Source organism: Sander vitreus, chromosome 8 (genome assembly GCF_031162955.1).
Source record: "Sander vitreus isolate 19-12246 chromosome 8, sanVit1, whole genome shotgun sequence".
In the NCBI taxonomy this organism is placed as follows: Eukaryota; Metazoa; Chordata; class Actinopteri; order Perciformes; family Percidae; genus Sander; species Sander vitreus.
Window position 1 is genome coordinate 21,279,536 of NC_135862.1, and position 26,663 is coordinate 21,306,198.

Below are 26,663 nucleotides of genomic sequence, written 5' to 3' on the forward strand. Positions count from 1 at the left end.
TGATTTTTACATTTTAATAGTATTGTATGTAATTCTATTACAACAGTCTCTTCTTTTACAATGTATCTTAATACATATAAATACTACTGTAATATTTGAGCGTGAAAGCACGTTGATTTGGAAATAGTAGTCAATAAAAAGAAAAAGGTCCACTGGAAGCTTTTTCCAGAGCTTTTAAACAGATCTCACAGTCTAAAAGGGAAACATTTTCTGCATTGACCTTGTCAAATGACTAGGCTGTAATTGCGTCACTGTTGGACTCAGACGTTTAAATATCTTACTAGTGGCATAATTCTCAGTTTGGTATCCAAAGTACATACATGAATGTATTATTTGTATGATGTCACATATCTCATTCTGTAAATACTGTATATTGACAACACATAATTAGAGTAATAAGAATCAATGTGCGATGAATGGGAGATTCAAGAATATTCTTATGTATTCCCCTGGAAATAAAAACAGCTCTTTAGAGGATTGTTTTGATTTATAATAGCCTATCAAACATTGGATTTCAAGCCAACGTCACCATCAAGTGGTATGTTTTTGTCATTACACAACAAGCCTTCTTCGCCTCCATGTCTTGTAAACCAACCTTGTTCACACACCGAAGTCGCCTATTGGTCAGTAAAACCACTCGTTTCCTCGAACTAATTTCGGATTGGTTCGTTGAAAACCCAACAGCCAGCATGCCTTTTGATCTAGTTAGCTAGCTGTAGCTAAACTCTCTGTGGTCTCACTCTGACAATCAACAGGTTAGTGTTTGAGTTAATATACTGCAAGTTAGTTAGCATTAATTACACAAATGCTTGCGTGAATTAGCCGTGAATTAGCTACCCTCACACATCTTTGTATTTGTCTTTAAGTTATCGTCCTTAGTAACGTTAACCGTTACCCATCTGGGCTTTGATTTTAGCGTTTGCTAATTAGCATTAAGTTAGCAGGGTTAAGTATGTTTCACCTAGCTAGGTTAGCAGTAGCTAACGACTCCTGCACGCGTGTTGGAAACACAGCACAAGTGTCCTTGAACCGAACCGAGACTTGCAAATTAAGTTAAATAAGCTTTAGCGACAATCCCCGCTGTGCTCGTCTCTGCTACAAATCCAGTTTAAATGTGGCGGTTTGCATTTGTGAAGTCACGACGTGGGAGGCGCAGCACTGAGCCAACTGAGGCTAGGTTGCTAGGCAACAAATAATCCAGAAAATAAGTATATATATATTTTTTTTTACACTAACGTTAATCAAAACGTAATCTTTTATATGATATAAGTATATGTAGCAGTGTGTATTACATAATAGCACTAAAACAGTAAGGTTACAGAATTCTCAATATAAGGTTATCCTCTGGTACCTCTTAACGTTACGTTTGCATAACGTTACCATTTGTACAGTCAGTTACCATGGTAACAATCCACAAGCTATAGCTCACGCTAGCTAAATCCATATAACTAGCTAAACAACGCGGAGTAACGTTCGGTCATGTTTGGTTCTGTGCATCGTAATTGCATCAAATCGTACTAATGAAACGCTAACACGCTTTGGTGCTAAATAACTCAGATGACGTCCTGCTTTAAGGTATGGTCAAGAAAATGAGGTTAACGTTACACGTATCTTCTTTTGCTAGCTATCTGAGTTTACTTAATCGCTGCCGTTAGCATGACATCTGTGTTTTAACGTCATCTAACGCTTCATTGAAGTAATTCGATACTTAACGCTATGCTTATTATTCAGCTTATTATTCTCCCTACATATGCAGATGATTGCAATGCGCTTAAGCTAGGCTACCTTACTTTATATAACTGTGAGGAACATTACATCCTTTATGAAGAAACCCCGCAGTGTTCTCAGCGCGGTTTTATAGGCTTCTAATCCGCTTGGTACGTCTATTTTTAGAAATGGGAGAGACGCCTGTGGTGATCCTCCAGCACCTGGTGAATGGCAGGTAGTGACGGTGCAAAAGCAGCGTTGTGCTCTCGTGTACAATGAAGAAGATATTCAGCTTTACTAAGAAAAAGAAACACCCGTCTGGTACTCCTGACAATTGGAGTGTGCTCTCTGTTGGCTATGAACTGAAAGAAAAGGACCTCGGGAAGGTTCACAAGGCTGCCTCAGTGGGAGATTTGGCAAAGTTGAAGCAGCTTGCTAAAAAGAATGATATCAATCAACTTGACAAGGAGAACAGGTAAGTAGGATAAAAGCACTTGTTGCCACATGCATTTGCTGGATTCAATAATGACTACAATATACCTTGGTAATGCAGTCCACCTGAATAGCTTAATAAAATTTTGATTTGGAAAAAAAAAAATATCTGCCACAGATGAATGCAGCCATGCAGATGCATCACTTTCTTGTGCTCTTGACACTTTTCAAAAAAAGTATTGCAATGCTAGATATATAATGACAGTGTGGCAGCACTAGGGTATATTGCTATAGTATGTATTGTAAGGTTTGGAATATCTTTTGCATAGTCGAGCTGGTTTGTGGTAAAACAATGTCCAGTATTTTTACTGTTAACAGCAAACTGCCAGCTGTTTTAAGCACCAAGTAAAATGTAGATGACACCCCATTGTTTCTTTTCTACTAATGTTTCAAGGTAAGATCTAGTTAGCATTCACAATTAGTGTGTCAGAATCAAGTGAGTGGTGTACAATTAACAGAATAGCTTCATGATAAATTATCATTAGTGTAAAGTATGTCAGGCTCTTCAATGAAGTAATGAAACTTTTATAACAATACGTTGCTTAGATGGAAGAACTAGCAAAGTAAGGCCTAGATTTAAATAGCTGTACAAATCCTTGTAAAGGTCAGTGGACGTTTTTTAGTAAGAACAAGAATGCTTGCATATGAGAAACTCTCTCCTTTGATATTACAGAACTGCACTTCATATTGCCTGCGCCAGTGGACATGTTGAGGTGGTGCAATTCCTCGTTGAGAGCAAAGCCAAGCTTAACCTATGTGACAATCAAAATAGATCCGCCTTAATGAAGGTAATCCTGGAGGATGAGACTCTTTATTTAATGTTAAACATATTGTGATAATCATAGTTGGCTACTTCCCTCATACATTGTTTTAAGCCTTGTCCAGGCCTCTGCATTCATGTCAATTCTCCACTCTATCAGGCAGTGCAATGCCAGCATGAGCGCTGTGTGAGCATACTGGTGGAGAATCATGCCGAGCCTAACCTGGTGGATATCAATGGCAATACAGCCCTACATTTAGCAGCAAATATCCCATCCATTTCCGCTACTGTCCTGTTGCTGGAGCATGGGGCTGACATCAATGCTCAAAATAAGGTGATTCTGTCTTTTTGTCTACCCCAGTACAAACATCAAGGCAATCTTCAGTTAACACTGACCTAGTGTCATGATGTTACCAGACGTATTTAAATTGAGTAGATCCAGAAAAGACGCTAGGGTTTGGACAATATTTGGCATACCCCTGTATCTTGCTTTAAAAAAGCATTAGCAGTTATCATGCCATCACAGCTCGTGTATCATAATAGAATGTATTGCAATAAACAAATATAATCAAATAAAATATCAAAATGTTTCTGCAGTCTGTGATATTTGAGATTTGGCGTACAATGAGATACTGCTGTTCCGATGACACCTGTCCAATGAATGAGATTGTTGACCGTGATGTAATTTTTAGGAGGGATTCACACCCTTGACTGTGTCAGTCCGTGAGGACCATATCGAGATGGCTGAGTTTCTCCTAAAGGAGGGTGCTAGTGTGAATTTTATGGACCAAGGCCAAAGGTCAGTACTAAACAATGACACATTGGTAATACATGTCAAATAATCTTAATGTTGCTGAATGTATTGTTTACAGTTGGTCATGTTGATATCATTGATTTTACCTACAGGTCCCCATTAATGATAGCTGCTGGGAATGGACAAATCAGTATGTTGCGGCTGCTCTTGCGGTTTGACGCAGATATCACACTAAAGGATACCAAAGGATGGTCAGCTGATGACTACGCAGTGATGAATGGGCATCATCCGTAAGCTGTGCATTTTTCTTTGCACATATGTTCCTACAATGGTATTTCTTCTGCAATTGATGCATTTGTGTTGTGTGGAAGACGGAACTGAAACAAACAACCAATGCCCACAAATGGTTCATTTTATTTTTTACTGTTTAAAATGTTCCTTTTCTTCTTGTTTAGGCTTACTGCATTATGACGTTTTCACTGTCTTGACTCTCTTGTAGTTGTTCTCTCCTGATCATTGAGCACAGTACCCAGAGGAATGATGGGCCCTCCCTATCACGTCAAGGTCCGAGCAAAAAGAAGACAAAACCGCTGTTGGGCAGTCCTTCCCAAGATGTTGAAGCCGGCTTCTCTTTGGGAGGGCCAGCCACTGACAAAGATGGTAAGGAGAACATTTTTCACAAAGTAGTGAATGAAAGTGGTGTGAGGATATTATTGTGTCTATTAATTATTGACTTTGATTATTTGATTCATTCCTCATGCATTACCTCTTGACTGGATCTAGAGCATGGAGAAAATGAAGCAGGGGGAGGTATTACTTTGCTCAGATCAGCTTTCTTAGCAAAATCAGTCACAAGTTGTGTGCCTGGAAAGATCAATAACAGTTACTTAGGATGGAAACTTAACCTACTCCTGTTTTCAGGAAATTAACTTTCTTTATGCTGCTTAAATGTAGTGCTTTGTACACCATACTTTTTCTGCCTTTTAAGATTTAGGTCCTCTCAATATCTTGCTGTTTGACAGTTTTGATTAAAATATGACATGTACCTTTCGAAAATGTATTAAATTCAGAATGAAAATAAGCTACTCTACTGCTTTGTTGCAGATTTTGAAGACAATTCTCAGTCGGAGTCACTAAGTCGGTGAGCACAATTTTCTTCTTGTGATCTGTAGCTCACAATAACAATTGTCTTCCCGGCTCAGTCTCAAAGCATTCTAATTCCCTCCTCAGGGTTTCAAAAAGTGCTGCAGATGAATGGGCTTCATCAGAAGATGATAATGAATCGGTTTTAATCGAAAAGGTTGGTGCTGTATCTCTTCTTGTAAAGTGTGTTTTTCTTAAATTTAGTTCTCGCCTTCATTTGTTATGCTGTCTTTCAGAAACCACAGAAGGTAAACCTAAGGAAAATGATTGCATCTAAAAGGAGAGAAGGTACTGAGAATCTTTTAGCCTTATTCCCTTGTCAGTGTCCCTCCATAGTTTGTGGTTTTTAGAAGTAATCTTTTATCCCTGCCTGCCCTGTAGCTTCTGCACTGTCTGACAGATCCTTGAGCAGTACAGAATCTGAGCCAGAGAGTGAGAATAGAGTCCAGACAATTCCATCCCTCCCAAAGGCTTTACCATCCAGCAAAGCTCCACAGCGCCCAGTAGATCCCTCTCCCGCTTCCTTCCTTCCCAAAGCACCCCAGATGACTTCTACCCCTCTTCCAAGCTACGGAAAGGTAAAATATTTGTGTTGAAGCTTTGCCACTTGCATTTCAATGACATCTTTCTCTCCTTCTATTTTCCCCTCAAATGCTTATAACAAGCAGATGAGCAGGAGAAAAGCAAACACTCAGAGCAGCCTTCAAGTAGTAAAGCGAGATCAGGCTCTCAAGAGGGAAGCCCAGAAGCCGAGGACTCTGAGGAAGAAGAAGAAGAAGAAGAAGAAGAAGAAGAAGAGGAGGAAGAAGATGAAGATGATGACGAAGAAGAAGAAGAAGAAGAAGAAGAAGAGGAGGAGGAGGAGGACGATGATGATGATGAGGAAAGTGAAGAGGAGGATGGGGAAGAGGATGAAAGCGAAGAGGAGAACGATGACAAATGTGTGGCTTCTGTCAAGGCCAACACTACTGAATTTGACGATGTACAAAAACCCTCTGTTACTTGTGCCCTTAAGATTATCAACCGTGCTGATGCTCAAAACATACCTGGTACTGACATCTCTTACAACAGTGAAACTAGTCCTGGCATTGTAGCTGAGAATATAGGTGCCTCAGAGGAAGGTGCCAATACTGAGACTCAAAAAGATGAGACCGTCTGCCCAGCTGGAACAGCAAGTTATGCAATTCCAGCAACATTAGATGTAGAGGAGGATTGTGTCGTGTCAGCCATTAGGGTAGAATCAAAATTGTCTGATGACGATGACAGCCTTGGGAAGGAATGCATACAGTCATCAGACCTGGGTTCAACACCTGCACCATCCAGACATGACACAGAAACTTGTTCACCTACTGCGGTTAAGGAGGAAGAGTTTGAAAGGGAGATGGAAAAGGATGATGATGACTCCTGGAGCAATAAACAAAACTGCGGTGATGCAGTGAGAGATGGCAGTGGTGATGATGAAGAGGATAATCAAACGGGAGGATTTGGTCGCAACACCGTACTGGCTAATCAAAGCAATGTGGTGCCTGAGGATGGATTGGAAAATACAGACCGTTCTTCTAATGCTGAAGATTATGCTGGGTCAAACAAACGTGCTTTCAAAGAGATGAAACGCAGATCCTCATGGGGCTCTTCATTAGAGGACAGTGACACTGACCTACCCAAAGAAAATGAGGTAAACAAGGAGACGCTTGATCCGAAAAGTAATGTTGAAGCATCAGAGTTACAACCAGAAGCAGCAACACTGCATTCAAAATGCTCATTACCTCAACCAAATGAAGACTGCCCGGATACCTCATGGGATTCTTCATCACCAGTAGTACAATCTCCAAAATGTGTCTCACCTCAGCCAGTGATAAATGAACCTATGTCCTTATTGGGATTATGTTCAACAAGCACCCCTGAGTCCAAAAACAGAGCAACAAAAGCAACAGTAGATGAATCCGAGTGGGATTCTTCCTCTGAAAATAATGACCAAAATGATAATAGCTCCTTCACTAAAGGTGATGTGCAGTCACCAATTTCTAAAACAGATATTGTAACCGCAAACCAGACTGGCGAGCAGCAGTGTTCTGAAGGCTGGGAAGAAGAAGATAAAGAAAATGTCGAAAAAGAGTCAAATGACCCCTCCCCTTCAGCAGTGTCACCGGCACCCGAGGTTGAAAAAACAACCGGAAGCCAAATACTTGATAACGATGATGTTGAATTAATTGGTCACTCATCACAAATGGAAGGAAAATTGGACTCAGAGAATGACAAAGATGATGATAGTAGTTGGGATGACGAAGAGGAAAGTGATAAATCAGAAAAGCAGAAGACAGTGGCAACAAAGGATGATGAAGTTTTAGACTGTGGTAACACCTTGGAGACATCTCGTCTTTCTACCCCAACCAAGTCGAGGCCCACAAGTGCAATAGACAAGAAGTTGGAGGGCGATGAAGACAAGGAGAAGGCCCCACGATCTATTATTGTTGGAATGGATGAGTCTCCAGAGGATAACAGACTGGAGGAGGAAACGTTGGTGGGGGAGAAAGACAATCCCAGCAAAGACGATGAGAGAAGTGAGGACTCTGACAGCCAGGACCAAAAGCTGCTGTATGATTTTGCCAGTGCCACAGTCAAAGCGTCTGGCGGCGACCATGAACGCGAGGCTCGATTAACTGCATATGTTCCACTGGAAAATGGTGGAAAAAGTGCAATCGTTCCCCAGACCAGAATGTCATCAGATGAACCCAATGAAGAACCAAGAAGGGAAATAGTTTTTTCAAGCCCTCCCACTGCTGGTCAACACCATGATTCGGACGGGCACACGTTGTCTGATGAAGCGTTACCTCAGACTGACATTGATGGTGTTGATCTAGACTCGCCTGATGAGGCAGAGAGCATAGGCATGAGAAGTCAAGAGCTCAGAAACATTGAAGAGCCTGTTGTTAAGGTAAAACAGAAATATCACAGGTAGTTTTTAGTTGTAGTGTAGCTGAGCTTCATCACACTTGTTTTTTTCATATGCTAGTTCCCAGTTTGCTTTTCCTTTTGTCAGAGATACCTCTTGTAGACACATGCACTAGTAGATGTAGGTTTTAAAGTACAGGATTATAAGCAAACAATATTTTTTTTTAAACTTTTTTTGTTTCCACAGAAAGAAGATTCCACTGAGGATGAGGATGATGATAATGACCAAGAGGAGGAGGGAGACGAGGAGGAGGGAGACGAGGAGGAGAAAGAAGAAGACGACGTCTCAGGTGAAAATGATCAACCCGAAGAGAGTGGAGAGTCCCTTGACGCCACTTCACCTGTTCCTGAGACAGAAGTCTCTAAAGATAAGAAAAGAGGTAAGAAGCAAATCATTTATAATGGATGTTCTGAACATGCTATGAACAACTGCATTTACAATGCTACGACCTCAACGTGTAGCATCTATAAGGAGTCTGTTCTTTAGTTTACAACAGCAGCACAATCAGAAATTATATCATCGTTACTATCTATCAATTATTTTAATTGAATAGACTTTAGTAACTACGTTATTGTAAATGTGGTCATACAGTATGAAAAAGTAAAGATGCATCAAGAGTGTTTTGCACCATGAAATCAAATCAAATCAAATAGTGGGAGACCCATATAGTTTACAGTATCTCCTGCACCTATCCAAGACATCCTGTATTGCTCTGCAACTACCATTGCATTGTTGTTGTATCATTGAAATAGATTTCCTGTCCGAGCTGGGTCTAGAGAAGGGAGAGGAGGAGCAGGATTCTTGGGACTCTGAGGTACAGTAAAGACACATTTTGGAATATGTTGTAGGATCAGATGTTTGCCAGACATATTCTCAAAGATTGATTTTCTCTTTCAGTCCCACTCTGAAAACCTCAATATGCCACATAAAGAGAAACAAAGTTTGCATGCTCAGGATCAAGAAGAGATGTCCACTGTTGAAGAAGAGATTAAAGAAAGTAAGTATTTTATTTATTCCTTTCCTTTTTTTCACCCAAAGCAACTTAAATCATTCCAGGCACCATTTCATGCTGCAGAAACAGTGTGACCCTATTTAATCATAATCATAGAAAACTGTGCTTTAGTGTATTAATGCAGGCATTATATTAAATATGTTTGTAAGTAATGCTTCCTGTTTTCATTCTAAATATGGTGTAAAATTTGCAATGCAATATCATTTCCATCAATCAAAACGGCCTTTCCAACAATATGTTACATTTTTCTTGTAGACTTGTTGTATATCCCCTCTTTTTTAAGAGGGGAAGGAGGCAATAGGATGGCAGTCCTAGAGCCTCGGAGGAGTGTAGGCAGGCCAAGAGGCAGCCAGGGAGAGGGTATGAATGTCTTGACTCATAGGTCTGAAGAACAGCATGTTAACACAACCAGAGGCCTGCCCATCACCTCATGATCACCATAAGAGAATGCATGCAGCATACTGTACTTCACCCTGCCTGCTACCCATGAACCCCGTTCTCCCACATCTGGGGCCACAGGTTCTTCTTAGCTTGCTTGGTTTCAGCAGGTTTTGGCTCAAAATGGTATTAATAAGTGATTGCAGCACTCATCAGCATTCTTGGCTGATGCTGAACTTGTGTCCCAATAAAACCAGAACAAGGAATCTAAATGCTCGTCTGATGCCTAACCATGTATCTTCATGCTAATTAACCATGAGGTCATTTGCATGGGAATGCTTTTTACATTGTTCTGGCAAACTCATCCAGCTTCATCATCAGAACTTTGTTGTGCTCATTTGTAAGAAATTCATTGTGTCTCTAACGTGACATGACATGTCTCTTGCAGTTGGAAACGACAATAATGGTGATGATAATGGAGGCGAACATGCCGATGAAGGTGATACTATACAGAAAGAGGTAGGTACAGCAACTAAATGCCATAGAAGATTTAAGAAATTGTGATCCGTTGGAATCAAATAGCAATGTTTTTTCTTTCTACCAGACTGAGAAGGCAAAATGGGAACCACTTCGTGTTTTGAGCAAACTTGAAGGAGATAACGAACGAAAGACCGGTAAGTAGAACAGTAGTTGGTTTAAAATGTAAGAATTTATTTAAAGAAGAACTGTTTGTATTTACCATGGTGCTTTGTTTCTCTTTCACAGACTTAATGGAAGAGCTTGGTCTTGGTGATGTTGATGATCTTGAAGGTAAGATGAAATAATGAGTCCTCCACTTTGTTTTAATATTTTTTTTATTTGTTTGTGTGTTCACAAGGCAGTTGATCATCTAATGCCTCCATCTGCTCCTAAAACTAATGCACATGCATCATTTACATGGTCACTGCTGATATCTACAGAGTAGTACCCAACATCCATGTTATGAAAGCTTCACTTTCAAATATTTAGGAGCGAGCTACTGTCTTTTTTTAAGCTTTTGTTTAAAATGGTCTATCTGCATGCGACACCTGCTTTACTACCCTTTGTATGTTTCTGTCATCACACATTTTGAAGCCAAAAAAGCAGGTCAGTACTAATGAACTACCTGATTAGACAGGGTAAATGGTTTACACTGGTAGCTGTAGTTTCTTTGTCTAAGACCTCAGTTTGATGGAGTGCAGTAGCATTACAGCCTATCCCCCCCCCCCCCTCATCTTTTCCATTGACTGGTGTTGTCAGGTGTTGTGGTTATCCCAATGTAAACTGACCTCCTACCATCAGCAGCATCAATGTCATACCTGGTTCATTCACCTATAACTTAATGACACAGATGCATCGGACTGGGACTCAGCCAGCACTACCAGTAAGAGAACCCTGCCCAGCCGCAGAATGCCCTCCCCTGGACTTGAGGAGTTCCCGGAATGCTCCTCTCCATCTGTCAAAGAGCAGGATGAAGTCATTGCTCCAGCAGCCCCCCTGACACCTCAGAGGAGCATCAACTCCAACAAGACAATGCCCAGCACACCCCCTCAACCTGCGCCCCAACCACAGCCTCGAGCAAGGAAGATGGCGCTTCAGAAATCAGAGAGTGAAGAAGGTAAGGGATATTAAGCCATTTTGCAATCTTGCAAACACACACATTATATAGCATACAAAGGATATGATTATAGTATTTTTCTCTTTCTTTCTTTGACTTTCTCTCATTCAGAATCAGATTGTGAACCAGACAATGTGGCGTCCTCTTGCAATGCAGCCAAGATTGACAATCAGCTGCCAAACATAGCTGAGCTTCAGGCAGTGGTTACACCAGGTAAGGCTCACTGGTCTTTATGCCTATAGATATTTGTGTGCATTTGCCCTGTGCTCTGGATCAAGACTCTCTGTTTCCTTAGGTTCCCCTGAGCTCTCACCGATGGCAAGAGACAGTATAAGTAATCTAGAGTCTGAAAAGCGGCAACAAAAGGTGAGAAATACCCCGAATATACCATCTTTACCACAATCCTTTGTTTTTTGTTCTTGGCGTTTTTGTCCATGGCACAACATCACCATTCATGCTTTCCCAGTCACAGGGAAATTAAAATACATCAAGTCATATCTATTGGTAAATATGTTCATATTTCAAAGTAGAGTTATATTAAAACTTTAACTTGGGTCAAGTGAAACAAATGTGAAAATGCAGTATTTCAGAACCTCTAGGCAAGATCTAAGACTCCCCATGTTGGCTAGTTGTAAGTAACGAGGGTGGTCCATCTGTCATCCCAAACATTGGGGGGAAAAAAATGGGTATAACATTTAAATGGGCATTTGCCAATTAATTTCTGTAAGCATGACAGCCACATCTGTTCTTCTGGCCTTTGACAACTTGTTTAGACAAAATCTTTACTGTGTCAGAAGTCAAAGGTTCTGTTTCAAGGTGTTACAATTTAATGCTAACTCATCCAAAATAACATTCTTTTTAATCATTTGCTAACATTATAAGAATGCAATGTTGAAATGCCTTCATATTTAATTGAAGTCCAAACTTGGTTTTTGCATTTTTGTCTTGTCTGTTCTGTGTTATTCTTGTCCTCCCATGCCATCAAAGAGGATAGATGAGGCAGTAGATACATGCCAGTTAGATCTGAACCCATGTCCATCTGGCCATGGGGGCTCTGACGGTGGAGAAAAGGATAGTGACTTTGAAGATGAGCGCAGTCCTGCGGAAAGAGGTAAAGCGGGTAATGTCCCGTGGGAGAATCGTTATGAGAAGCTCTGGGTAGAGGTGGAGAAAAGGGAGGTCAAATCCACCTTCAAGAATGTTGCTGGTGAATTAAAAGAGAAGTTTGGAGAACTGCTCAAATCAAGAAGTTCCACAGAAGAAGAACAGGCCACAGCTGAATTTACTTCTGCAGAAGAAGAGTCAAGTGATGAAGATGAAGAAGGAGAAGTCATTGTGCGCCCCATGGCCAGAGCGAGGAGTACCGTCCTCCTCACTATACCTGAGCAGAGGGAGTCTGGACTAGAAGACTCTGTGACGGAGTCAACTGACAACTCCTTATGCGAGAACACGATGCCGGTCTGTGAGCCCCTGGCTAGTGAGAGCGTCATGTTTCCAGAGCCAGATCTACTCACTGATGATGTTCTGGAGGAGTCTCTTTCACCTCAACTCGCCACAGCACAAAGAGACCGCTGCTTATCTCCTGTTACCACAACTTTTACTGATAATCATACCGTACCCACGTTGGATGTAGACCAGAGCACATTCTTAAAAGATTCGGCCAAACTCGGGACATTCCACAAACCACATCTGGACCGCATCTGGAAGGACAACGGTGCTAATGGTGATGAAGCTGAGAAAAACAATGCGAGTTCAGACGAGGATCCTGAAGAACTCATCAATTCTCGTCCCCCCTCACTAAGTAGACGTTCAGCATCCATCCAAGGTGTTTCTGATGAGGAGCTGGAAGAGGACATGGAAAGATTTAAACTTGAGGTAGGGATACTGAAGGTTGTCTTCCTGGATTTGGAGAAACAAAAGGCCTAACTCCAGAAAGAGGTAGAGGATGGTCGCACCTCCTTTTAGTCCCTTCTTGATCGCCTCTCTTTCTTTGTTTAATCCACGTACTTCATTTCATTTCTTTTAATTAGCCGTTTCAAAGGGCCCACGCTAGCCATACATCATTACCTCATCTTAATTGTTTCTGTTAGATGTTCATTTTCCATGTCTTGATGTTTATTTTCTTCAAGTTCGATTTCAAGTAGAAGAGTTCATCTTGCATGTTTCTCCTTACATTTTTTGTGTTTTTTTTTGTGTTAACTCACATGTAGATTTGAACTACCATTTGTTGAAGGCCATTTGCACTTGCACTCAAATAAACTTACAAAACATGTTGGTTGTTTGGCATTCTTGATTGTACTCCAAAACTAAACAAAGTTCAGTCTTATGTGTTCTTTAGCAGTGACTTGTCCTTCATCATGCATGGTCCTTGCATGTATCTTTACGTTGAATAGGTTCTGTTGTATGAACTCTCTCTTTCTGGTGATGTGGTGTGAAGATTGTACAAATAATATCCTTCTTTGCCCTAAAAAAATATGACATGGCAATTGCTGGATTTGTTTCTTCTTTAATTGCATGCTGTATTTAAAAGACTAAGAAGACTGATCTCCAGGGGATGAATATGAATATTTTTGGCCAGCCTTTTGTTGAGTGTTTTGATATCTGTGGAAAGAAAGCATAGAAGAAAGAATGCATTTAGTACAATGTTATGCAACATTGTTTGGGGTTTCAATTCACAGAAAGGAGATCAACTAATGTCTGTGATAGTCAGTGGGATGGCAATGTAAATAACATACAAAATAAATGGCTAGAGATAATACTTAAGAGTAATACTGGGTTGAGCGTATTTGGAATAAGTAAAGAACCTTTTGAATTCAATCAGACTGTCCAAAACTGATTGAGGTTCAGGTATGCCACAGCAAGCATTGTAATGTATGGAATTGTGCGTCCTTCTAATTAACTGAAAATAGCATGTCAAATAGAGTAACCACACTAAGGTGTTAGGTCTCCGAAGGGAGGGGTGACACTAAATTATGAATGACAAAGTGTACAAGTCCCTGCTCCAAAACACATCTTAAAAGGCTGGCCCCAACTTGTTTCAGTTTGGAATAATCTCCAGCTATCAAATATTTACTGTACCCTTCTCTTTTCAGGTTGGCAGGGAGACGACAAGGATTGCTATGCTAGTGCACAAATTTAGTACTTCCTGGGATACTGGTGGAACGGCATTGGAAGAAGTCGGTCCTGAGAAACCTGAGACCAGTGCAAGAGCAATTTGCCAGGAACAGCAGCCTGTGGCCACCAAGAGGTATGCATTATTTTGCACATTTGGACATTTTTAGGTCCTGACAGTTATCACTAGCAAACTGTTGCTCTTATAATTTCTGAACAACACATCCACAATTTAGAAGTCCAGTATTATGACCAATAAAATATTTTATTTTTGCTTTTGTGTGTGTGTTGTCTAAATTATCTCTAAATTATTGTATAAGGCTCTTTTTGATAAATGCTCTTTAGCTCCATTTATTTTTCAATGACACATTGAACAGAACGAGCCAAGTCTAAACTTTATTTTATTGATTCCATTTTGGAATGGTTTTCTTGAGCTATATCTCCAAGGACCCACAAGTGTAGATGTCACAACTTATTGACTATCAGGTTTATTGCTCTCCATAGCACCAACGGGGCACCAGTGCAATTGCATCTCCCACTCCAGCAGACCTACAATAGCAACAGACAGGAGGGCCAAGCTGTAGAGGAGACCTTACAGCTGGAGCTGGTCAGAGGGGCCCGGCGCAGCAGAGCCCCTCAGACCAACATTCATGTCAATGGAGATCCTCTTTCTGTGTTTGATGATAGCACTTTAAGTGAAGTGTCGGACGATGAAGGAAGGTATATATGCAGTATGCCACTTTTTTGTATCAATTTCACCTCTCGGTCTCTCGTAACTCGTAAGGTGTGTTCAGACTGAATGCAACGTGAATTGTACAGGCAGCACGACTGAGTACAGTCAGTGAGTCAATGGAAAGAAGTGAGTGGATGTGAATAGTCACATATTTGCTTTAAGGCAGCTACACACCGGGCCGATAATCGGCTGTTGGACAGTCTGGCCAGGTCGGTGACTCGAGTTTCTTCGGTGTGTTCCGTGCCGTCGTCCGTCCGAGGGGCTGTCGGCCTTCATTTTGGCCGATCTGACATGCTCAGTCGGAGACAGGGCAGTCGCGACTCACCCGGAAATGGCGAGCGGAATGAGCGTGACTAAGCCTCTCAAAATCTGACGAAAATCTTTTAAACTGACCTTTGTCGATCTGAAATGAAGACAGATTCAGCAACTGCACGGCCTATTTCTCGCTTAAAATGTTTTCAGAAACACGTTTCAGTGAACCATTTAGTACGATATGAGATCGTAATCTGAACAAGCCGCCGTTCATCCAATCAGCTGCCGGTTTTCTTTTTTTGGGCGACAATACAGATTAGCGCCGCCTGCTGTTATGGAGACGTATTACGTCTCGTCGCTTTGGTGTGTTCCGAGGCACTTTTTTGGCCAACTCGGGGAGACTGATCAGTCCAACTGCCTTTTCTGGCGAGGGTCGGCCGTCTGGTTGGTGTGTAACTGCCTTTAGGGAGAGCAAATGAAGGTCTCTAAGGTAAGAAAAAAAACAGGAGAAACATACTGGAGTTGTCGGTACGTTTAGATCATGTTTGTGCATTGGTGGTTTGTGAACGAAACATAGACTTCTAATGAATAAACCGAGGTAGAAATATACTTTGCATTCAGTCTAAACAAACCTTTACAATATTGGGGGTGGGGTCATCAGTAAGATGCAATTCTTCTTGATTTTAATTATTTTCCTCCCTACATAGTTGCATGACTAACCACTGATTTTTCAAACTTTAAATAGTATACTGCATTATACCATTACACTTCCAACAACTCTTCAATGCAGCTCTCCTGTCTTGAGAACATGCACATCAGTTTTTCCAAATAACCCCTGTTCTTCTTCCCTGCACTTGTTGGGCTCAGGTTTCCAACCAGCGGAAAACAGAAAACTGAGGTAAAACACAAATTCTGTTAGTAGCTGGATGGAAGTTGAAGTAGACAATACACAATGAGTAACTGAATAATATTAACACCCCAGTTTGTTTCCATATTCAGAACCCTGAAGTTGAGATGGCAGAAGACTTTGATGAACTCAGTCAGTCATCCGACACAGCTACAGATGACATTGACTCTCCCACTTCAGGCTATCGTCACGCATCCCTCCTCATTCAGAAGCTGGACTCAGCCACTTTGGGTATGGATTTATGAATTTATGTAATAATTATTTCAGATTTTTAGTTTTACTTTATTTATTTAATCAGTTTGTTCATCTAATTTTCAAAATAAAATGTACTGTACATAATCCACTTTTAAAGCAAGCTCTGGTATATGCTCCTTAAATGCTTGTTCCGCACTCCACCCCACTGTTTTCGGACAACAAGTCACCCCGTCAGATCGATAATGTTTTCAGACACTTTTAAGAACAATCTGAGCCTGTCAGTAGCAAAAAGAAATCAAGGGTGCCAATTGCCCCATCAGCTTGGTTCGTGCCAGCCCGTCACTGCGATCTCGCTCAATACTGGACCAATTTCAAAGATTTTTGATCACATCAGACAACAATGCATGGGGAAATGGGGTTGAAAAAAACTAAAATGACCCTTTAAGGGGTGACAGCTGCTATATTATATCTCACAGACTCGAGAAGCATGGTGAAACTGCAGAACATTTTCCACGAATATGAGCGCTCCATCCAAAAGGCAAGGAGTCGCCATGGGTACCTGGCAGACAAGGTGAGCCATCTGGAGATGGAGAGGGCGGAGTTGAAGAGCTCTTTGGAGGAAGTTAAAGATGTTAAATCTGCCTTGGAGCGCAACCAGCTGGAACTGCAGACTGAAGTCACAAACCTCAAGTGAGACCTACTTCTCATCTCATATTTTTGTGCATCATATCTGATGTGATTTTATGTAGTTTTATTTATTTATTTTGATTCAATGACTTGAAATTTCTGTCTGAAACTCTGTATAGATTTCAGCTGAAACAAGAGCAGGAAAATCGCCGCAACGCCACCATGATGTACGACACAACCCGAGATAAGCTCAGGAGGATGGAGGAGCAGCATCAGCTGGAGGTTCAGGAGAGACAAAAGGTGGAGCTTACCCTCAGGAATCTGGAGCTGGAGATGAGAACACTGGTCAACAACATTAAACAGGTACACCCTCTTAAACGTCATTTCGTTATTTTGCAGGGAGTGTGCAGTGTGCAGGGATGTTGTTATGCTGTTTTCATTGTGTTGATGTTGGCTACTGTTTTATTTATAATGTAATATGTTTTGATATTAACTTTGTTTATTGTATAGATCATTTCACATACTGTGCGTAGTTTTTACGATAAGTAATATGGCATTTATTTGGAATCTATGGTGACGAGAGGCTTTTGAGTATTTGGTCAGTATCTGGCTTGTCCAGTTGTTGTTGTTTGGTGTATATATGATTGTAACAGTGGGTTATATGTCAACAACCCAGCTTGAAGAGGACCACAGTGAGAGCCAGAGACTGCTGGCTCAGGAGCGCAGTGCTCGGACGCTGCAGGAGAATCTGCTCAACAGCCATCTCCGTAAGCAGCAGGAGATAGAGGATGAGAACAAAAGAAACATGAGCAAAAGCAATGAGGTAATCCTCACAACGTGGTATTCATCATTTTAGAACACATCAGTTTGCTTTATGGTTTAGATGTTGTTCTTACAGTTTGCGCCCATTGATGCATTGATGTTGCAGTATGGTGTTGCTAATAGAAGGTTACTATTTTGGGTACGAATAATACATTTTGAAATCAAATCTGGAACGAAACCCCCCTGATTCGAGGCAATCTTAACTTCACATTAGCTGGCTGGTATGGAGAAAATCAAATATCACGATATTTTGGACCAAACTCCTCGATATCGATATTGTAGGGTTGACTATTGGTGCTTTCACAAAATATTTACACAATGAGATTTTTGACAAATTATCATCAGTAATGTGGATATAATGGCTAAGTGGGTAAAGGCAAATAATGAAACAGCTGGAACAGTCTGGTAAATTCAGAAAATGACATTAATGCAGCCTTTAAAAACAGGAAAAGACAACACTTATGCCATATTACGATATAGTCTAATCTTGTATCACATGATCGATTTAATATTGATATATTGCCCAGCCCTACTTAACATGTTTTTTCCTGTTCATAGGCTTTGTCCCAACTCACTGAAGCCAGTGACAGGGAGAGGGAGTTGCTCCAGCAGACTGCTAGCTTCCAGGAGCAGCTGACCAGCCTGAGAACAGACCTTGAGCGCTCGCAGGCCAACAGCAGTCTCAGAGAGAGCCATCTTTTGGAAGAGAACGAGGCCCTCAAGGAACAGCTAGAAGACGCTCGTCGAGATCTCAAACTCAACAGTGAAGCCCTGACCCAAACCGTCTTCAACTGCAATAACCAGGTGACCACCCTGAAGTCTGAGTTAGCTATGACAACAACCCGGCTGGAAAATGAGCGGCAGACTCGCGAAGCACTGGATGCAGAGGTGGAGTCCACTCGTACCCGCCTGGCTGGAGCCATGAAGGAGGCAGAGCTTTGCCGGGCAGCTAACACAGACACCGAGAGAGCTCTGCTCCGGGAGAAAGATGAACACCAGCGTGTTAAAGACAGATTCACAGGTTAGTGGTGGTAGGGATGGATGGACAAGCTCACCCATGCCCAACCAGGCCAAGTGTTTTGTGCTTTGTTTCGGACACATTTCATGTATAGACACACAAAAGTAAGTTATCTAAAACCAATCAAATAAAACAATTTGGGTTGTAACTACACAGAACCACTATCACTGTTTAACGTTATACTGTGGGGCTGTTTGACGGGTTGCTGTGTCTGGGCTGGAATTGCTGTGGTCTGTGCTGGCTCATATTTAATTGTATAATTTTTGCTTCGAACTCTTAATGTTTTTTTTTCTGCAGGTGAAGCAGCCAATCAACGCGAGGCAGTCAGCAGCCTGTCACAGAAGCTGGCCAAGGCAGAGACTCGTGCAAACAGCATGGAAAATGAAGTTCATCGGGCCACGCTGCAGCTGACGGAGAAGGGCCTGCTGCTGGAGGTCCTACAGCGGGAGAAGGACCAGGCAGCTTTACGTGTCAAGGAGTTAGAAGCGGCTCTGCAGGCCGAGAGAGAGCTGGTCAGCCGTGCCGGAGCACGCCAAGAGGCCGCGCAGGAGCGACTTGCCCAAACCCAGAGCGAGTGCATGCTACTGCGGCAACAGCTAGAGGAGGCCCAAAACAAAGGTGTTGCAAAGGAGCGTGCTGTTACAGATGCCCAAGAGCGCTTCAGTGACATTCTGTCCAAGCTGCAATCTGACTGCGAAGAGAGAGTACAACTAGTGGAGGAGAGAAATAAGGAGCTCGCCAGTAAGGCTGCTGATCTTCGAGATCAGATCTACAAGTTAGAGGAAGAGAAGAGTGAAAGAGAGGTGAGATTAGGACTCTGCAGGGTAAGAGGATTGCCTAACCTCTTCCTCCAGACCTACTTTTAGCCTTTCTTCCACATGTCAGTTAAGTATCTCTCTTTGTATCTAATCAACCCTTGCTTTCTTTGCATTTTGTCTGAGCACAGACAAGTGTAAGGCAGCTGCAGCAGGAGCTAGCCGACTCACTCAAGAAGCTGTCAATGAGTGAAGCTTCTCTGGAGGTCAACACACGCTATCGCAATGACCTGGAAGAGGAGAAGGCTCGGCTCTTTAAAGACTTGGACAGGCTCAAAGGAAAGGTAACGGCATAGAACAGTGCCACCTTGTGGCAGCATATTTATACCACATCTATGATTCTAGCTGTGTTAATGATTATGGTGCAAAGACTTTAAGCTGCACTGAAATTAGATGGCTCATGATCACAATTCTTATAGAGCAGCAATAACTTTTCCCTCCGCATGTGCACTGAACTGACAGTTTACTCTACTGTTACATTGCTGATGAGATGGATGCTTTTACTCTGTCATATAGCTGGAGGAAAGCGAAGACCAGTATGTGCAGGCTGAGAGACGTATTAACAGTCTAAAGAGCTGTCTGGATGAAAGGGAGAAGCAACTCACCACTACTGCTCAGAAACTGCAGGAGGTGCTGTCGGCCTCAGCAGCTTCTGATACCACCATCAAACAGCTGGAGGAAGCTGTGCAAAGGTATGTACAAACACATGCTGTCCACACACACACTTGGGATTGGAAGATTGATGATTTTATTTTATTACAGTAGATACTAGAAAACAAATCCTGTGACATTAATCATGTAAAATAAACCTAGAAATATAAGCCATCTCCAAACCACAGAAATAATTATTCACTAATTATTTACACTAATGTGTTAAACGTATTGTCAGCCGTGAGTCTTGATGTGTTTCGTTGTGCAGTATATGAGTATATAAATATTTATGATGCAGTGTCAATGTAATGTCACATTAGGCTTGAGATAGAGAACGCCAGGCTGGAAGCTGCTGCAAAGCAACAGTCCAACAAAATTGATGCACTTCAGAAAGGGGCTCAGGAATTTGCCATGGTGAGTGCTGCAAACCTTATCCAATTACCCGCACACACACACACACATTGTACACAGGATCTCGGTGGCACCATATCTACTTTTTTGTGACTCAAAAAGCAAAATACAATATCTCTGTATTGTGATAGTTGGATAACTCTCTTGTGACATCAAATGGCTGGCTTTACATTATAAAGTCATTGAGATATCCAATCTTTTTCCAGCTATCTGATCGCTCGCCTGGAGGAGGGGTTGGTATTGTGGATGTAGGCTTAGTTTCTCTGTGTGGGTTTTCTATTATCTGTTTTTTTTATTTTTATAAATTGACAGAAATCAGAAAATCATATTTTATCTATTTACAAAATGAAATGCACCTGGGCTTTGTGGCCTTTTTGCACAAGCTGCTAGCAGGAATCCAAACCTACATAGGAAGTAATAGCTTTGTGTCGGTTTGGGTTTTTCTTGGTGACGTCATCATGTGTTTTCTCCCTGTAGCCAGATCTTGGTATGTGGGTTCTTTCTCTCTTTCTCTCCTCTTTCTCAATTTGCATGACACACTTCCTTTAATCTAAAGTGTCCTCTCAACTTTCTGTAATAATAAACAAAAGACAACAAAAACTCTCTTTAATTTTTATTTACAATGTAAATAATAATGATAACAAACATATATATATATATATATTATATATATATATATATATATATATATATATATATATTATATATATATATAATATTTTTTCTTCTTTCTGTAGGTCAGAGGTCATTTGGAGGACTTGGTTACAAACCTCCAAAGCAGTAAGATGACTTTGGAAGACCAACTCAGTCGAGAGGTTAGTGGCATATTTTGTTTCCTAACTAAGAAAACCTTCAGCTTAGATTTCCATTTCTTAAAGGTGCGGTATACTTGCCCCAGTCGACCTGTCGAGCGCCAGCGTGATGTCATGGGAGCGCCGTAACTGTTTATACTCCCGCGTGGTGGTCGCGACACTAGTTGCAGTCTTCTCCTGAACAGAGGTGGCACTAATGAGTAAAGGCTACCGACTTTGCTATTTCTACGGACTAGAAGAAGAAGAAGAAAAAAGTAAACAACGGCAGAACTGGCAGCAGCATTGCTGTCAATGCTTCGATTTGATTCGATGACCTGCTTGGTCGGATCAAGCCTTTAATTCATCATAAAAGAACTCATCTTAACCCAGTAAGTTTACAAGAGGGACTTGCAGTCACTTTGAGAGTCCTGGCATCCGGTTACCCTCGAGCTCGTTCAGGCTTCCTGTTTCCGCATTGCATTGCGCCTGCTGAAAAAAAATAGAGTGGTGCGCACCCTCTGGACGCGCACTCAAAATTCTGGCGCGCCAACGAGATCTACGTCATTTTGACGTCACATTGGCGCACGCAAGCTCGGATGCGGCGACTGTAAAATGGCCTTGACTTGAATCATCTTTTCTACTCTGTGAGTACATAATTCACCTAAGCCCAGTCTGAGCAGGAAGTTCCTACATTTTTGAGAAGCCAGCCAATTGAGGAAAGTAGCCATCTGCTCAAGAGAAAGAATCAAACCTTTTTAAAGCATGTTTTTGTGAAAACAAGGCAATTAGAAAACCAAACAATTTTGAATTCACACATAAAACAGAAAAGTAGCCCTATTTGAAAAAGGGAAGCATTGAACAAACTATTCAGTGATTGTGAATGGTTTTTAAAGCAGTGTACTGTACAATAGTAATAATTAGTAGGCCAAAACTAAACTATCAAAGCAAATAGTTTCCCTTTCTGAAAAAGAAGAACCAAGTGCACGTATTAGTCTTTTCAGACATTCTCTTAGTTATACATTCTAAAGGAAAAAACAATAGATCAGTTTGAGAAATGAGAAATAGGCCATATTTTTACAAAATCTCACAAGTGAGATGAACAGTTGACTGTTTAGCCAACCGTCTGAAATTTGATCATTGTAACAAGCTGACAGAAACTTCTTCATCTTATTATATTATTCTCAGGTCCAGAAGCAAAGCATGCTGTCTCACACAGCCCAGGACTCCCAGGCCTTGTGGGAGGAGGAGCTGAAGAGCCGCTCTAAGTTAGGACTGCGCCTGGCAGAGCTTGAAAAGGAAAAAGGAGACCTGAGCACCCAGGTGATGACTGTGATGCATTTATATGCAGGATAATTATAATTAATAAAAATAATTTAGTTTCCATCCATCCAAATAATATACCATGGTTTAGGTCTCAAGAGTTATCGGCCTGTTGCATTGCCTGTGTTCCAGATGGAAATGGAAAAGAAGAAAGCCAAGAAAATAGCAGAGCAGAAGAAGGCTGTGGACACCCGGCTGGATCAAGAGATGAAGAGAAACACCGAGCTCCAAAAAGAAATGTACAGGTGACTCCTAGCCTCCTCCTCCTCGTGCCCTCCTCACCCATGGCAGTAATTCTTCCTACCATTTAGACACAACTAAGATCCAGTAGAGCGCCGTTTTTCCTGGCTTATGTGGCTGTGGTGCACCAATGTGTAAGGGTTTCAGGTTTTTTTTAGATCTCAACTCCTGTTTATGTATGAGAAGTCCCTGTGTTTGTTTAGTGTTTTTGTGTGCTCACTTAATTGTGACTGGTTATGTGTTTCTTATTCTTTGCGAACCTTATACTGTTCCGGATTTTTGTGTTTGCCTTTAGTAGGAGGTTGTTTGTGTGTTGTTTTGAATCTTTGAATGAGTTACATGTGGTCAAAACAGGTTGGAACTTTGTGCAGAATATGGATATTAACACTTTTTGAATAATGGGTTAACTTTGCATATGATTAGTCAAGCTGATATATACAGTACTGTACATGTAATGAGTAAACCATGTGCCATTACTTTATTTTCACTTAGCTGGTCTTCAGAGGACAGGTTTGCATTAGATATTCAATTTGTAGGGCAGGGACGATATGCTTTTCTCCCAATCCAATTATTTCACGATACATGGTTGCCAATTTGATTTGTATTGAGATTTTCATTTATTGCGATTCTAGAAGTATTGCAATGCATCGATTCTTTTTAAAAAAAAAATCCCCCACCCCTATCAATATGTATGGTTTATTTATATGTTTACTTTTAGTATTTGTGCATATGTGTTTAAGGTTGCGTACTGTATTGAAGACTGCAAAGAAGAAATTGCGTGATCAGGACACAGGTGGAGCAGTATTTGGCTCTCCTATGAGCAGTCTACAGGTGGACCCAGGCAGACACAGCCAAGCAGAGGGTGCCTTTGGACGATTGAAAGAAAAGGTTTGTCTGTCTGGTAGAGTATGATTTCAGTATATAGTCCCCACATAATATACTAATAGCAGTTATTACAGTTTAATCCTATGTCTTTAGCAACCCATTGAGTGAGTGCCTTAGATGCAGTGTTCTACCTCAAACATTTCCTCTGTCTTTCTTACGTACCCAGGTGGATGATCTGCAGATGCAACTGGAGAAGGAAGGGTCCCGTCGCAGCCAGCTAGAGAAGGTGAACGGGGACCTTAAGGATCAGCTGGCCTCCCTAAAGAGCTTGAGCCGCAGTAATGAGCACCTGGAGAGGGGTAAGAGGCAGCTGGAGGAGGAAGTGCTGGACCTGAGACGCCGAATGGAGGCCGCTCAGATGGAGCAGAGCCAGGTGGAGCAGTACCGCCGTGACGCAGAGGAGCGGGCCCGTCAGGAGATCCAACAGAAACTGGAGCAGGTCAACATCTTCCTGCAGGTAAAGGTCCTGTATTGGTTAATAATAACAAAATGGCCTGATCCCACATCACTAAGCAAACAGAAAGAATAATAAGATGGACTATAATAAATAAGAGAGTTCAGATAAGATATTAATAACTTACTGAATAAGTTATTGTGTAAATATGTTGATAGTTGCTTTAGTAGCTTTGCACATCAGTAAACATCACTAAGCCTGATTTAATGTGATTGTATCTTGTTTGTCTTTCAGTCGCAGGCAGCATCCCAGGAAGCATTGGATCAGATTAAAGCGACCAATGAGACCAACCTGCGTTCCCAGCTGGAGCAGAAAATCCGGGAGCTGGAGGGGGAACTGGGCCGGGCCCGCACCACCCATCATGACAGCCTCAACCAAAGAGAATCCACACGCACGGAGCTAGAGCGATACCGCCAGCTCTACACAGAGGAGCTGCGCAGCCGCAAGTCCCTGGCTGCCAAACTAGAGAGGTGAGACCAGCTTGTTCTTCAGTTTAGTGCCAGGTTTTCTAGAGCAGATACTCTGATCAGTGTTTTAACTAGGGCTGTCAAAATAACGCGTTCATTTTGATTAATTAATCAGAGAAAAAATAACGCAGATTAATCCATTCCATATTGACGTTTGACCCAGAGCCATTCTAGCCACCATTGGACTGTAAAATGAAGGAGGGAGACGAGAATATTCTGCCTGGATCATTAATTGGAACATTTACTTGTAAAAATCTTCTTCCTGCCAACCCTGGCTACCGAAATCTGGTGCCACTGATATGTCTGCACTTCTCTCTGATGCTCTGAAACACAAACCCCGCTGCATGTGACGCTAGTTACCACTATACTCGACAGCAGCTAATGTTAGCCTACCGCTAGCTAGTAGCTGGATTAAACACGGTTAAAATGCTGACAGCTAACGCTAAACGGTGTAAAGTGTGACTGTGTTTTACTGGGAGGATTCAACACTGGTATGTAACAATCTGCAGCTGCCGTCGGAAAAACAACACAGACGGTGCGTTCAATGAAACTGGTAAACTATGGTGCATTTGAAGTTATTGTAAATGTCCTTTACCATCTGGTGGTTGTTTTTGTCGTTCGACAGCAATTTACTAGTGAAATAAGTTATTGTTATACATTATTATTAAATCATTTAATTTTGACCATATGGCCTTAGCAATAAACAAGCCGTTCTTTAATGTCACCAACTATTGTTTAGTACCCTTTTTTTCTTTTCTTTTTTTACTTTCTTAAAAAGTATCGGTTCAGGCACCGTTAATTATGTATGCGATTAATTTTGATTAATTAATCACAGAGTATGTAATTAATTAGATTACATTTTTTAATCGATTGACAGCCCTAGTTTTAACGCCTGATTTCTAGGGTGTAATCAGACATAGACAGTTCTGATGGTGACAGGCCTGTATTATATCAATGATTCTTCCTCCCAGGGCCAACAGTCGTCTCGCAGAAGCCAATTCTAAGTTGCTCAACGAGCGCAGCAGGTCTCTGATCACCAGCAGCATCGCAAACGGTAGCCTTGGAGGGCCCTCGCTGGACCTGGGCTCTTTGGGTTCCCCAGCACACTATGGGGCCACACTGGGGCCCCTCAACAGGAGCCTAGGCCTGGGACTCTCCCTCCTCAGCCCTGTAACTGAGGGGCAGAACACCCGGGTGGAGGACTACCTTGCCAAGGTCTGTACAGTCATTACATTGAAACATGGTGATTATAGTGGAATATTCGGTTACACTTTACTTGAACGTATCTACATAAGAGTGACATGACACTGTCGTGAATGTGTCATAAACATTATAAACAAGTCAAACGTTTATGACATAACGCTTCTTTTTGTAAGCGTCATTCGGTTTTTGTCATGACAGGTTAGGGTTCATGTGTCATGACAGTGTCATGTGTTCATGACTGTGTCACGTCACTCTTATGTAGATACCTTCAAGTAAAGTGTTACCTAATATACTTTATGGAGAGAAGTTTATTTACTTTGAACCATTTTCATTTCCATAGTGTTATGCTTGTCAGCATTGTTATTGTGTAACTGGTCTTGTTTTGTTGAAAGAGGTTTATTGCCATAATTGCAGAGATGTATTAATCTGTGATTTTTGAGGAAAAAACGTGCTTAAAAGAAATACGTTTATAAATATTGATCTAATGGCTTTCTAAATTCGGCTTACGCCTGTCTTCCCTCTCCAAGAACACCTTGAAAACTTCCCCTGCCTGTTCTTTTCTTCTTCTTGGACATTGTTTCTTTCTCACTCGATCTCTGGCCTTTATGGTAGTGGGACTTTACTTCTAACCTGTCTTCTATTTCTCACTCTTTTAGCTTCTAGCTCAAAAGTCTGTCTCTCATCTCTCCTCTCTTCAGCCAGACCCATAACCAGGTGTGTAGATGTGTTTAGCTCAGTGTCTGATTGGCTGCTGTTCCCTTCACCCTGCTGGTGGGCCATCACGTATGACTCTGTTCACATGCAAACCATGATGTTCAGGGTTCACACATTGAAAACATAGTTGTTGTTTTGGTTACAGGAAATGTATATATTTACTGAGCTTTCCCAATACTGCATTCAGACGAATGTATTTATTTTTATGAAAC

At 41.5% G+C, this 26,663-nt stretch overlaps 1 protein-coding gene across 6 annotated transcripts; it reads left to right on the forward strand.

Moving 5' to 3' along the window:
* Positions 1-689: 689 nt before the first annotated feature.
* Positions 690-26,462, forward strand: ankrd26 (ankyrin repeat domain 26). Of its 6 annotated transcripts, none has more exons than XM_078257446.1 (43): positions 690-755; positions 1,894-2,182; positions 2,873-2,987; positions 3,120-3,293; positions 3,652-3,758; positions 3,866-4,003; positions 4,213-4,373; positions 4,818-4,854; positions 4,944-5,013; positions 5,093-5,144; positions 5,238-5,434; positions 7,996-8,188; positions 8,562-8,623; positions 8,707-8,806; positions 9,077-9,181; positions 9,648-9,718; positions 9,804-9,873; positions 9,965-10,009; positions 10,569-10,835; positions 10,947-11,048; positions 11,131-11,201; positions 11,823-12,710; positions 13,928-14,082; positions 14,451-14,666; positions 15,799-15,829; positions 15,931-16,069; positions 16,510-16,723; positions 16,840-17,023; positions 17,337-17,483; positions 18,041-18,503; positions 18,798-19,303; positions 19,447-19,599; positions 19,832-20,007; positions 20,287-20,380; positions 20,584-20,625; positions 21,115-21,192; positions 22,354-22,488; positions 22,621-22,733; positions 23,469-23,616; positions 23,780-24,070; positions 24,302-24,537; positions 25,506-25,749; positions 26,394-26,462. In XM_078257446.1, the coding sequence occupies exons 2-43, from the start codon at positions 1,983-1,985 to the stop codon at positions 26,445-26,447; spliced, it is 7,044 nt and encodes a 2,347-aa protein (XP_078113572.1). In that variant the 5' UTR covers positions 690-755; positions 1,894-1,982; the 3' UTR covers positions 26,448-26,462. The 6 variants fall into 6 exon arrangements, with proteins under 6 accessions (XP_078113572.1, XP_078113573.1, XP_078113574.1 ...); XM_078257447.1 differs by having other exon boundaries at positions 20,584-20,610; XM_078257448.1 differs by lacking the exon at positions 20,584-20,625.
* The last annotated feature ends 201 nt before the right edge of the window (positions 26,463-26,663 follow it).